Source organism: Anneissia japonica, unplaced genomic scaffold, assembly GCF_011630105.1.
Source record: "Anneissia japonica isolate Jap-2015-1 unplaced genomic scaffold, ASM1163010v1 scaffold287959_len62012_cov214, whole genome shotgun sequence".
Taxonomy (NCBI): Eukaryota; Metazoa; Echinodermata; class Crinoidea; order Comatulida; family Comatulidae; genus Anneissia; species Anneissia japonica.
In genome coordinates this window covers 17,737-31,635 of record NW_022714408.1, presented here as the reverse complement: position 1 = coordinate 31,635, position 13,899 = coordinate 17,737, and the positions used below count along the sequence as shown (strand labels likewise).

The 13,899-nt window shown below is 32.7% G+C and overlaps 1 protein-coding gene across 1 annotated transcript in view; it reads right to left on the bottom strand.

Moving 5' to 3' along the window:
* The window catches only part of LOC117109024 (ubiquitin carboxyl-terminal hydrolase 32-like), a gene marked incomplete at its 3' end in the record, with an annotated part of 57,640 nt that overhangs the window by 29,854 nt on the left and 13,887 nt on the right, over window positions 1–13,899 (bottom strand). Inside the window, exons 3-6 of the mRNA XM_033251251.1 lie at window positions 9,664–9,769; window positions 7,407–7,528; window positions 1,019–1,184; window positions 330–461 (exon numbers count right to left, since the gene is read on the bottom strand). Of these exons, the coding sequence (XP_033107142.1) occupies window positions 330–461; window positions 1,019–1,184; window positions 7,407–7,528; window positions 9,664–9,769 (526 nt within the window). The remainder of the gene's footprint in view (window positions 1–329; window positions 462–1,018; window positions 1,185–7,406; window positions 7,529–9,663; window positions 9,770–13,899) is intronic.

The window sequence follows — 13,899 nt, the reverse complement described above, 5'->3', positions numbered from 1 at the left end:
AGAGGGAGTTAGACTTTTTTTACAGAAATGATAAATAGATAGCAACAATAATCAACAATAGCTATAAAAAAAATCAGATATTTTACATCAAGGGTGTTTTCCCTTAGCTTGGACCCAGAGTCTGTGGATCCCATTCTTTTGCATTTGTTTCTTTTTGTGATTTGATGTTTTGTGATGTTTTTTTCTGTGAGATGCAATAAATTAAAGAAAGAAAATGAAACTTGATGGAAATAGCAACAATAGCATAATAATGTTTTTTTTTTAATGAAAGTCAAAAAGCTAATAGAATAAAGTTGAGGAGGCACATGTGCCTTTGATTCTCTACATACCTTTACAGAGGTCTTTCGGTACAGGTGGTGATATTAAAGGTGTAAACGTCTCTAGATCAAAGCGTCCTGTCTTCGACTGAGCTTGTAGCATCCAATATTTCTTCTCAAGCTCAATTATATCAACTTCTTCCACTACAATAAATAAATCATTTAATAATTATAAAAATAATAATAATAATATTAATAATAATAATTTCACTACATCGGACTTAAGGGGAATATCTTTTGTGTTATTTAAGTTTTCCTTAAGGTAGGTTTAGAATAATAATAATAATAATAATAATAACAATAACAACAATAATAATAATAATTTATATTATTATTATTATTATTATTTAATGTTTAGGATTATCTATTCAACATTGAAGTTTCTTGCATAGCCCTGTGCTACATGGGTTATAATGAGTCTTTACTACTAGGTAGAGAGTAGTAGAAGGTTGTTTGCTTGAGATTTTTGAACCTTGACCTTCGTGGAGAGTCAAAAATCAGACAACACAACAACATTATTCAACCCAAATCACTGAAAAAGTGAATCCAAGAAATGATTACAATTGGATAGAAAATGAGAGAACAGTTCTGTATCGGTTACAAGATGATTTGTTTCATAAATGTTTGAATCTAACATTAAATTTAACTGGGTCCTGGAGAGTGATAGGTAGAGTATACCACTGTTTAGGACCGTGACTTACAGTGCGTGACACCAGCTAGTGTTTGGTAGAAGGTGGGTGTGTCTCCATCGTCTGACAGTCTGAGGCCTTGGCGCTGTGTATCTTCTAGGAGCCAGGAGGAAATCTTCATGACCCCGGTATGGTTGAGAAGCCAGGAGCAAAACTGCTCATATGATACATGGTCAGCCTATGGAAAATTTAAAATATGTTTAATTACATAGAACAAGTCAAGAAGATTCAAGATCCAAGACTCATTTATTCATTGTCATAGAGTATAATAAAACGCATGTACAATACTAAAATTTGTTTCTTTTTGTCTTGCATATTTACCCTGGGACTAAGAGATCAGTATACCTCATTAGGATTAAACAACATTTTACAGATTTTCCAGTTAAAAACACTAGTCACCACCACCCTTTTCTGCATTTTGTGATTATATTTAGTTGTACAATATTGAAAATATTCCCTTGATGTATAAAATATATCTACCAAGCTTGAAACAGACTAAACCAAAAGGTAATGACATCACAATGAACTTCGCACGAGTATGATAGATCCAGCAGAGTATAGAATTGCAAGTGGTCCGACTGCCCTGATTTTTGCAATGGAACGCTAAAAAACTACTACTGCAGGTTAGCACCATATTTACAAATGCCTTTTACGTTCTTTTGAAGGATGCCCCCAGTTTGTGATACAGTACAACCTCATTTTTACGTACCCTACAGTAGTTATACCTCAGTTTTATGTACGCCTCATACTGATGATGACGTCATCAAAAACCCCCAAAATATTCAAAGGGGCATTCCACAGTATTTTTTTGTCACGGACATTACAAATTTGAAAATATAAAGAGCTATATTTTATAGATTACACAATGAAAACAAGATTGCACTACATCTGTAATAAAATTTAAAAAATGTCACTCAAAATGTCACGGACTTACTTTTACTGTTTGAGACAGCAATTACGAAAATAATATTTAAAGATTTTTTTTTTAAACATATGATAAATTACAAAGGGTACTTTGGATAACTATATCCCACAAAAAAATTTTTGGAAAAATTTATTTTGTTGAAAATATGACAGAATTAATTATGTAATGTCCGTGACACATAATTTACATTTTTCTTAATAAATGTTAATTAAATTCTGAGGTGGCCATCAAAAATTTTAAAATTATATATTTTCATATAATTTAATGTATAGACTTTCTGAATAGACCAAATTTAATGTACAAAAGTGAATATGAAATTTTTCATATTGCGTCGCAAATACTGTGGAATGCCCCCAAAACAAACGGCCCTTGTCAGGGCCACCATAAAGTAAATAGATTTGTTACTTTCTGTCTATAACAATAAACAAACCATATGCGAAGTATTTGCATTAAACAGCAACGTTGATTGAGTCTAATTAACGGGCTGTTATAATCTAAAACCATGTGAACTGAGCGAGATGAACAACTACCGACGGTGCTCAAAATAATTTCTTTCCTACTTGCTTTGTGTGGAAAAATCATCTGAACAAATTTTCTACACAAAGTTTACTAGCTAGGTAGGCATAATTTTGCAAATGAACGTGAATTGTTTGGATAGCCAAGTGCAGCGCGCATGGTTTTAGTTTGTCTCAGCAGGCCCAGACAACTGCTACACCACAGCTCAGTTTAGAATAACCAAAAAGGGGAATTCCCAATTTATACCTTTGTCTATAGTAATCTTACAATATTTTCATGTTCCTTAGTTAAATAAAAGATACAAAGTAATGAATTAATACACTAGACACATGGTTTTATTTGAACACTTTATTATAACATCATAAAATGATGAATATAAACACTAAACACATGGTTCTATTTGTACTATAGGAGTAGGCCTACAAATCTCAATAGAATAACTGTGCTTTTAAAAGATAAATATTTGAAAAAAATATATATATAATGCTTCAATTGATTGATTAACTTCCAAAACAGCAAATGAAAAAAAAATCAGCTTTAAGATATAATAATAACTTTATTTAAAAACTACAATTTTGAATCAGTGACATGCGATTTCATAATAAAACCACAGACTTTAAATAGTGTACAAAACATGTATACAAAAATAATCTGAAGCTTAAAAGATAATTCAATAAAATATATTGATATTTAAAATTAAGTAATCTTAAGCTAAGCATTAAAAACCATTCAATAATTCTAAATACAAAGTAAAATAGGAAAAGGTAAAAAGTGTAGAAAGGTTTAAAAATTTCGGATAAACCTCAAATCAATATTTTTCAAGATACTACTATAATAAAATTGGTAAGATGTATTATATTATAATATTATTTGAATACAAAAATTACAAGCCAAATTTTTAGAAATTGTAGTGTACTGTATGCCTCTATTATTGACATGACAAATATTATATTAAATGAATTTATTGGAATGAAATATTACTTATCATGATTTTCAAATGTTTAAAAGGTTACGCTCCTCAATATCTGACATCAACTATTATCTTTAACAATAGTACCCATACTAAAGGAGCACGTAGCCAAACAAATAACAATCCAGTCATCTCAACTTGGAATAATAGACAAGGAAACGGATTTTTGTTTACAGGGCAACAAAAATGTGGAATGAACTTCCTGAATTAAAAATTAACTTTCAAAATATGTTGTTACTTTCATTCCAAAACAAGATACTATATAAATGTAATTCATTGACTCTTGTCTTGCTTGTTTATAATTCTTGTGTGTATTTATATACTTATTTTTTGTTGAACAATTCTTTATATTATATATATATTTTTGTTATGTTTAAACTGTACCACTTTGAAAATCAGTGTAATTGTAATGAAAATGCCTATATTATAAAGAAAGAATTAATAAATAAATACTAATTTGCAGCTAAAAGCACTATTCAATACTGTACAAAGTAAGCAACTCAAATATTGATTCATAATTTAACATTTTATTTAAGCTCATTACATATTGTACATCTTTAAAAAATATCTAATGCATTATTATATTTCACCAGGTTTTTACACATGCTCAGATGTGATCTCTTTAAGGAAATCCACGAACTCTGTGCATCGCTGAGTGATTATGCTGCAAAAGGTAATCTCACACTCACAGGTAATTGTCCTCTAACATAAACTTACAGTTTATTCTATCATCATCGCCTAATTATATACTTGATTTGAAAAATCATTAAATATAATTAGCAGTCATGACAACAAAATAATTGTCGTAAATCAAACATAAATATCAGTAATAACATAATTACAAATAATGGCAATGGCATCATATCGAGTGGAGAAATTTAGTGTAAAATTTTACATTTGACAGAATGAATTCTACAAAAAAAATAATAAAATAGATACTCATCACTACCTGGTTTTGTTTTTGCGACTGCCTCAATTTATCTATTTATTTTTTTTACTTTTTAAACATTACAAGCTTATGTTAGTTACTCAATCATTTCCTGTGATTTACTATTATTCATAATGTATTATGTAATGCCTTGAGAAAAAATGTGTCCTAATGGAAAAATCCAAGGGTGTATACCACTTGGCTTCATAGCTCAGTTGGTAGGGTATCCAAATGGTAATTGGAAGGTCCTGGACTCAAATCATCAATGGGGACACAATGTTTTTGTCGAATTTTTATTACTGGAGTGGTAATTTACATCTTTTTTGAAGAGGGATATGAACCCAGGACTTTATAAAAACATGTGACATGCCTAAGTATGGTCATGATGACATCACATCATGACCATATATAGGCACATCATGACTATATATGGGCATATAGCAGTTGTTTGTCAAATATAATTTGAGTATGAATCATAGAGCTATTAAACAACTAGAGTGCTGACAAGATGGCGGGGCAATGCAGAGTTGTGTATGTGTACCATCCATGATGGCTGCCGTAGGAAAGCGCCACATTCAGGCTTATTATACATATTATTACCATAAATAAGCCCTCTGACTGAATATTGTTTCATTAATGATAATTAGTATTGATAATGACAAATTATTAAACTGTCGTAGCCAAAAAGAGGCCAAGTAGAACATCTTAATCAAATATTAAAAATAATTAAAATCGTGTACATTACACCCGTACACCGCAACGCTTGAGTTTCAAAATACGGGTAACTAGCTGTACTGAACTTTCTGTGTAAATTGAGGGTGCCATTGAAAATGATAGTGCTCAGGCGAAATTTGATTGGCTGAATCTATGGCAGCCATCTTGGATGGTACACACACACACAGCTCTGCGTATTTCCAACATTTTCGAAAATTTATTATCATTGCTGTTAGCGCTCTATTATTCTTATTATATCTCTATGGTATGAATAGAGACTTTAAACATGAGCACCATAAGCATACACTATCTGGTTATGTCTGTCAGATTTGATTGTTTGATCAGACTTTTATTTTTATTTTTTTTTTTATTTTGCTGAATATTGTGTGCTTAATTCAGACATAATGGATCACACAATTCATGTGGTTTTTTTTTAGTTCATTGAAAGTTGGTTTTTTTTTTTAGTTCATTGAAAGTTGGATTACTGTAGCTTATATCATCGGGTAAACCAAATATTATCTGATGAGTTTGAGACACAACAAATTGATTAATCATTAAGCTAGTGAATCTCTGCTACTAGACTAACAAATTACTGACATACTGATGATACTAAGCATTGTTTATTCTTAATATACTTTCTCAGTCTGGTCATGATACATACTTTGTTCTGATTGAATAATTACCTCATTTAAATAAATGCATATTAATTAGGATTTCTGGTAACTTGTACTATATTGTTTGTCCCTTTGTATTTGTGTTATTCCGGATGATGCTTAAATAAAAGCAAAACATAGAATGAAATTGCTTTATGTTGGCGGAGTGACATTCATATTATTTGATAGCATGCATAGTTTGTAAGTTTAATACTAAATATCGAGATTTAGCAACAAATAATTATAAATTAATAGTATTAACAACTTAGATGGCTTTTATATGTACAGTAAATAAGAGTAAAATATGTTGAAATGATCGAAAATTGTGAAATGCAGCTGAGATATTTGGCTTGTCATTTGTTTGGCATGATATGAGTCATCAAGTTCACTTTCTATTACAATACACCAATAACAATCATGTCAGAAACCCAACCAATAAGATATTTTAACCTTTGTAGTTTATGTAGACTGCAAATGTGATTTTCTTTTTAATATATATTTGTATATGATTTTTCTTTTAAATTAATTTGAATGAGTTTTCTAAATTTATAATTGATATATTTTCATGAGTTTCCATGTCTGAAAATAAATTTTATGTTCCATAAAATCTCTAATAATAGACATCAGGCATAGCTTTCCTGAATTACGCTAGTCCAAGCTGATATAAAGTACTTGAACAACGATCAATTGATAATAATTACTGGCCTACACATTTTATAATGAGTCAATTCTAAACCTCATGGACTTTCGTTATTGAGGGTGCGAGTTAAGAGATGGCTAGGCTTGTAATAACACAATCTACTGTACTGCCAAGAGGAAGTGGTGTTTGTTCTCAGTCTTGTTAAGGCTATTTTCAGTTTACAATCTGGTCCTTTTTTTGACAATTACCGTAACAAACTATTTTGCACTATACATGTTTATAATTTATTAATAATCATAAACAATTGTTATTTTTTGAAAACACTAGAATTATACTCAGTTTGGATCTAACATTGCTAGTGTACAGTAATCAGGGTGGATCCTGAGATGTCCGAAAGGGGAGGGGAAATCGAGAGACAACACTACCACAAAGGGTCCAGGGCATGCCCCTGCGATATTTTTGTTTACTAGACGCGCCCTGAAATGACCTTTTTCTTTTTCCCCCCTTTTTTTACTTTCCAAAAGGGGGGCCCAGCTTGTCCCCCATGCCCCCAAATCTTCCCAATACATAAAATGATATAACACATTCAAAGAAATAATTTAAGATTTGTGTCAAGCCTTTCTAATAAACTTGATTGTTTGTCAGATGCAAACTTAACTTTCACTTGTAATCAATAAATTTCTAGCCAACGCACAAGTGTTGAAGTATTACATATGAAATTTATTATCAATAATATTATCTGATACCATGCACATTAAGCACATTTCTATCCTTATAAAATCTTGCATTTTTAATATTTTTATCTGAATTAAATCCATATTTAATGATGGTCATTTTGCCTGATGGACAAGTATAATTCAATAAATATAAAAAAGAGAAACTCCTTGGATTGTTAGTGATATTATAAATAAATCAACATATCACAGTTCAACAAAAGTGAATAATGCTAAATTATAATTTACACTAAAAAGAATATTAAACAGCACAAGATTAACTCCCATTTCTTTCCCGTAAGTGCAAATATAGCTCCAGCAAACAACTGAATTTTACTTACCCCTCGGAACAGCTGTTTGACTTCTATTGGCACTGGGCCACCATCACACGCGAGAATGAAGTTCTGTAAATCATCACGGTTGACATGCATTCCCGCTTCATTGGCACACAATTGAAAAATGACTATAGAAAAGAAACGAAAACATTATATGTCAGAGATTTATAAAAATGGTGTGATGTTTGAAGCAGGGGGAAGGAGGAAATGCTATAAATACTAAGTGGCTTTGGTATTAATAAAGAGAGAGGCACTATGAGAGGTTAAGAACAATCTCCCCCTCCCCCTCACAGAAATACTGGAGGGCAGGATAACCAGTATGCATACAACTAAGCTACATAAAATATCTATCAAGCATGGTTTCCATACAATTGCTACAAGCTATCACCGACAGCTTTCGGTGATGTTGATTGGTTGGTCCAATCGGGGAGCCTTCCTGATTGCGGCGGGGACTCCCACGCAATACAACGATTGCATTCAAAACACTGTAGCAACAGTGTAGTGATTTCAAGGAAACCGGGATTTACTGTATCTAAGCAGCATGATACTCTACATGAGAGTAGCTTAGTTCCATCGGCTAAATAACTGGTGGCAGCCACCATGTGTTCACAGAACCAATGGATACAACATAGATCCCCATTTATTTCCAACTGCTGCTCTCCTTGTTTCATATAGTAGACTGAAATATACGTTCGTGCTTCATTGGCACACAATTGAAAAATGACTATAGAAAAGAAACGAAAACATTATATGTCAGAGATTTATAAAAATGGTGTGATGTTTGAAGCAGGGGGAAGGAGGAAATGCTATAAATACTAAGTGGCTTTGGTATTAATAAAGAGAGAGGCACTATGAGAGGTTAAGAACAATCTCCCCCTCCCCCTCACAGAAATACTGGAGGGCAGGATAACCAGTATGCATACAACTAAGCTACATAAAATATCTATCAAGCATGGTTTCCATACAATTGCTACAAGCTATCACCGACAGCTTTCGGTTCTATGTGTACTGTATGTTAAGAACACAGTACACTTTTCCGAAAATACAATTAGTAGAAGTTTGTTTCCCTGTGTACTGCCCAATTCACCAAAAGAAGGACTCCACTGTAGTAAGGTTTTAGACTTTTATTAGTTAAACTTTGTGTATTACACAAAAAAATGCCAATCCAATACAGACTGATTCAATAATATTATTCAACCATACATTCACAAAGAGAGTACATGAACGTAAATTATTGTACATACAAAAAGAAAGTATCAACATTTTCAAATGTTTGTTGAAATTTTAAAAATCATGGAATTTTTTTCTGTTTTTTTGAAACACTTACAAGCTCTTTTCAGACTGCAATTTGAACTTCAATGTTGGAACTGCAAACTATTAAACATAACTATAAAGCTATGATACTATGGCACGTAATTTGATTTTATCTTCCCATGTACAGTACATGTACTGGGTCGCATCAATGCAGAGTAGTAGAAGTCAGAGCATATCACTTTCAATGCATTAGTCTTTTATTAATAATGTAGAGATTTAATATATCGTAACATCACCTAGGAATGCTACATTATGCTATCAAAAAAGTAGATAAAGCAGAGGAGTATAGCAGATTTGTAAAAAAGATGAATGTTACAAATGATAAGATGAGGTTTAAGATATTAACCAAAACAAAAAGAAAAGCACCTTTAATCAATGATGAGCAGAGTATAAGCCTAATTACCTACTTTCTATTAATATCAAGATAATCAAGGGGCGGCAACAGATCGAATAGAAGCATATGTCTGCAGTATACGTAATGGGATGGAATGAGACATTAATGAAAATGGTAACCTTGTAGAGTATAAATAAATCCATTTAGGAGAGGGCGCTCTCTACTGGCGCCGCCATTGCTGGGAACCTCCCTGGGGTCCACTGTGTGCCTGTCATGTCCATGTACGATGGGGGAGGTGGGCGAACTATTTCAATTATGAATGAAACAACTGTACGTACATTAATTTGAATATTTACATTTGTAGTAGTTAATGATTAAGAATCCCCTACTAGAAGCCCCCAGCTATGGCGTCTGCAGAGGGGGAATAATAAGAGTAAATGGATTGGTCCATGTATAGCGTCGAACAGTGGAGAATGAACGAGTATGGAATTGAATTATTAATAACAGGCAACCAAATGAAGACTTTTAATATGTAGGGGAAATCTGTTCTATGTAAGCAAATCTGTTCTAATCCATGTATTTACTAACAAATATAAAAGGAAGCGGTATACTTACATTTAATTTTCTCAATGCGTTTTCCTTTAGTGAGTAAAACCAGTCCACATAAAAGCTCTTTGAATACTATGCCCTTGTTGCTCCCTCCGAAGGCATAGTAAAGATGCTGCAATGGAGGAAAAAAAATATTGAAATATCATAAATATAAATATCATGTAAACATGCCATATCATATTACACACATAATTGAAGTACGGTAGGGTGGAACTACAACTCGGTAGTTGAGATGTTTTCCTTCAAATCACAAGGTGCGGGGTTCAAATCTTATGACACCACTATCTTTTTTCTAATGACTAAAACATATGGCATACCTAAATATGGTCATGATGACATCACATCATACTTGAAATTGGTTAGGCCTGTGTATTTTTTTTTACTATTATATAAATTCAATATCAATAAAAATATGTAATTTAAAATGCACAGTAGAGGTATAGATTTTATAATATGAGCAGGTTCAAAATTGATTTTAAACTTTTTTGCCTTTTTCCATGGAACAATGCATTCTAAACAGCTCAGTATCCATTATTCATATAGATAAACATGTTCAGCATGTCAGTCAGTTTCCCATAGGGTCTATGTCATTATACTGCAAACTATGACTTGTTGGTTCATTCCAATAAAAAATTGTCCTAATCTAATGGTATGCTTTTTTACTATTTATTTGTATTTATAATATTACAGTATTTAGGAGAATAAGTATTCACGAAGTAGATGTATAATTTTATTCATTTTTATATACCGCATTTATTTAAATTCCCTGATTTGAATACAACCTCAATAAACATCCCCTCTAAAGCTTCATTTGGAATAATTACCTCCTCAAATTAACACCCCAAGGCATTTATTTTTCCTAGAGTAAATGCCATCCACCTCTCTCCCAAATGAATATAAACAAACCTAATGGAAGCAATACCATTCTCAACACATTCTATTAATCTTCTACTCCAGTAGAACTACATTTTTTTTCTAACCTGGTTGAGATTAAGTTTAAGTTTTATGATCACGCAATTAAACATTTGGCAGTAATTGTGTTGTAATTCCATATTTACAGAGCAATTAAGGGATGTTTATTTGAGTATTATGTATCCATTTTACGCAAAAAAAACCACCCCCGAACCAAAAAAGACCATACTTAACAATAAACACACTAGGCCTATACTCAACTAGAATCAATTTTGTATAGGTTAATCTCAATCAAATTATCTTGCATTTTTGTATGTAATATTGCTATCATCATTCCACTGTCATTGTAATTTTTACTCTCTCTGCTGTAATTGGCTAGGGAGTTCATTGCAAGATGAGGATAAAAAAATAAGATGGACACAAATTTCATATTCAATTTGATCAGCTTCCATTCTTGGCAATATTCCAAGACTGGAACATTGTCTTGTTGTCACATGACCTAATTGTTGTCACATGACCTACTGTAATGTTGTCATATATCATGCACATAAATTTTGTGTATTCATTCTGGGTCAAGGTCATCCAGACGTAATATTCATGCAACACCATAGTACCTTAATTGCGATGATCAATTGACTGAATGAAGTAAACGCAAACATACTTCTACACCAAGAAGCATGAACTACAGGTTTTGCAAGATAAAAACACACTTACAATAGACACTGTAATTCATTGTTTATTTTGTAATGGTTATTCCATATATTTATGTTACCAAATAGGCTAACATTTAAAAAAAAAAAACATGTTTCTTGATAATTATAATATTTTTTGGAATTTCTTTAACACATTGGCTGCCAGCGACGAGTATACTCGCCCACAGGGTGTTGCTGAGGGCGCCAGGAATGAGTATACTCATCAAAAACGGGAGAACATTCTAGCGTTTATAACTTATTTATTATACATTGTAGGACCACAGACTCAAAGGCTGGTAGTTTGGGGAAGATACACCTAGACGATAACGTACAAATGACATATGTATGTTTGTTGTGTTATGTTGCCGGTAGTACACTCGAGCGGTACAAGTGGGGGTGCCCTTTGAACATATACCAACCCATGCAAAAAGAGGATGAGATAACTCGCACTTGGCATAGTCAGCAAAAAGTTCTATCACAGTGCCATCGACGAGTATACTCGCATCTTAATATTTTCCCGCCAATTTATTAGACATATCATTTTGATGATATATGACTAGATAAAATTTCAAAAAAGTATGTTTGTACATGTAAACTTGTTTTGGCACACGGGAAGGAACTGTAAAAAAAGGTCTGGCAGTCAACATGTTAAAACAGAAGCACAAAATAAAGCCAGGCATCAGAGGGTAAAACCATTTTGATGTTTTTTCTAAGACATTAAAATGGTGTTTGACGAAAAACTCAAACGGTTTTAATGAGATACAGATTTTTTTTTTTTTAAACTGGGGGGAGAAAGGTGGAAGGGTGATTGTTATGCCCCTTTTCCTACCAGTTTTTAAATATTTAAAAATCTGTATTTAACATCAACCATTACCAAGTATTTTTCTTTACAAAAGAATATCTAATATGCAATCAAAAACAAGAAATAAAGGGCACAGCGACAACGACGACGAAGACAACAATGACGGGATAATGACGAAGATGGTGAAAACTATATTACTGATCATTGATGGCATGGATAACATTAAGATTCTTTGGCGTTTCATTCATATATTTTTGGCAATCAAGGGTGGAGCCTCCAGGCTCCCTATTGGGGAGAGGTGGCTCTTGACAAAGAGAAAAATTAAAATTTATTGGGGAGAATAAAAATTTAGCACATCCAAAAGGACTTCCAAAAGATTCTGAGTGACCTTCAACAATGCTTATTTCACTTTCCTTTAAGGGACATCAACACCCTTGTTCGGCAAATCCTGGCACCATCCCTGTTGGACAAATTCTGGCGCCATCCCTGTTAGGAAAATCTTGGCGCAATCCCTGTTTGCAATTTTCATTGAACCACTCAGAATGAATAACACCATCGTCATGGATTGGAACATCACATACTGTAACATATCCCAAAGCATGTGATTGAAAATTAAAAAAAACCTTAAACCTTGGATCTTGCCAATACATACTTTCCAAAAGGAAGGAAGGATTTGCTTAAAAGTGCATCTTTACAACAAAATTGATGATAAAGTTTATACTGGCAACATATTTTTTAAATTTATAGCACAATACACAACAAATTTGAGATTTTTTTCATTATTTATACAGTAGCAGTAATACTACATAGAATGATATTTCTACTTTTCTTGCAAAAACATTTAATTTCAAACAAAACATACAGAATGCCTCAGAGGCACTTCTAATGTTTTCATGCCTTTAGTGTTGTCAATAATAATAACTGAATTGCCATAAAGAAATTATTTCACTGCCAAGAGCTTATTGTACTTTTTCTTAAATGCTTGAAGAAGAAAATCTATTACATCACATATCGTTTGAATATTCAAGTTCTTGTTTAAAATGGGTAATAATTTATGATTTTTGTCTTGCATTTGTTCTCTGTATATTAGTAATTATATTTTTAGATTAACATAAGAGGACAAATGCAAGACAATACCAGAGATCCCAATTCTCCCGAGAATTGCGGGTTTCTCCCGATTTTTTAGGCCGTCTCCCGCCCTCCCGATTTTTATTAATATCTCCCGATTTTTTTTAAATATCCCGAAAATTTCACGAAAAATGTGATTTCCACGATGTCATAGAGCAATGAAACAAAATTTCTTATCTTAAGCCAATATACTTTGGCGCTCGCTCAGCCATAAAATGTCATAAACAAGGCCAAGGAGTTGTTATTTAAGTTGTTTATCAAAATAACAACTCAGGGCAAGGCAGGCCTAGATCCGTGGTAGAACCGCCTCGTTTATCCTCCATGTTACGATCTTTTGCATCCAGTGCCGGCCGACCTTATTCAATGAGATGGATGTCAGTTGAGTAAATAAATTTCAACAAATATTAACGAAATTAGAAATCACATGGGAATGGATGGGGCCCGAAGTTTTCGCCGCGAAGATTTGGAACAGAATCGGTGCATAAAAATTACGTTTTCTTTCAAGTAAGCTTCAGTTCTTTAATAATAATACTAAAAAAATTATAGTTAATAGGTTTTGGTACTAAGCAGTCTTCCGAAAAATGAAGGTTATTTTAATATCGATCCCGAAATACATGTAGGGCCTAGGCTCTATCTGCAGTGCAGGGTATGTAGTATGTGTGTTGTTGGGTGGGCGTCTGTGTGTAGTGGTGGTCGTGACTCTGCGGC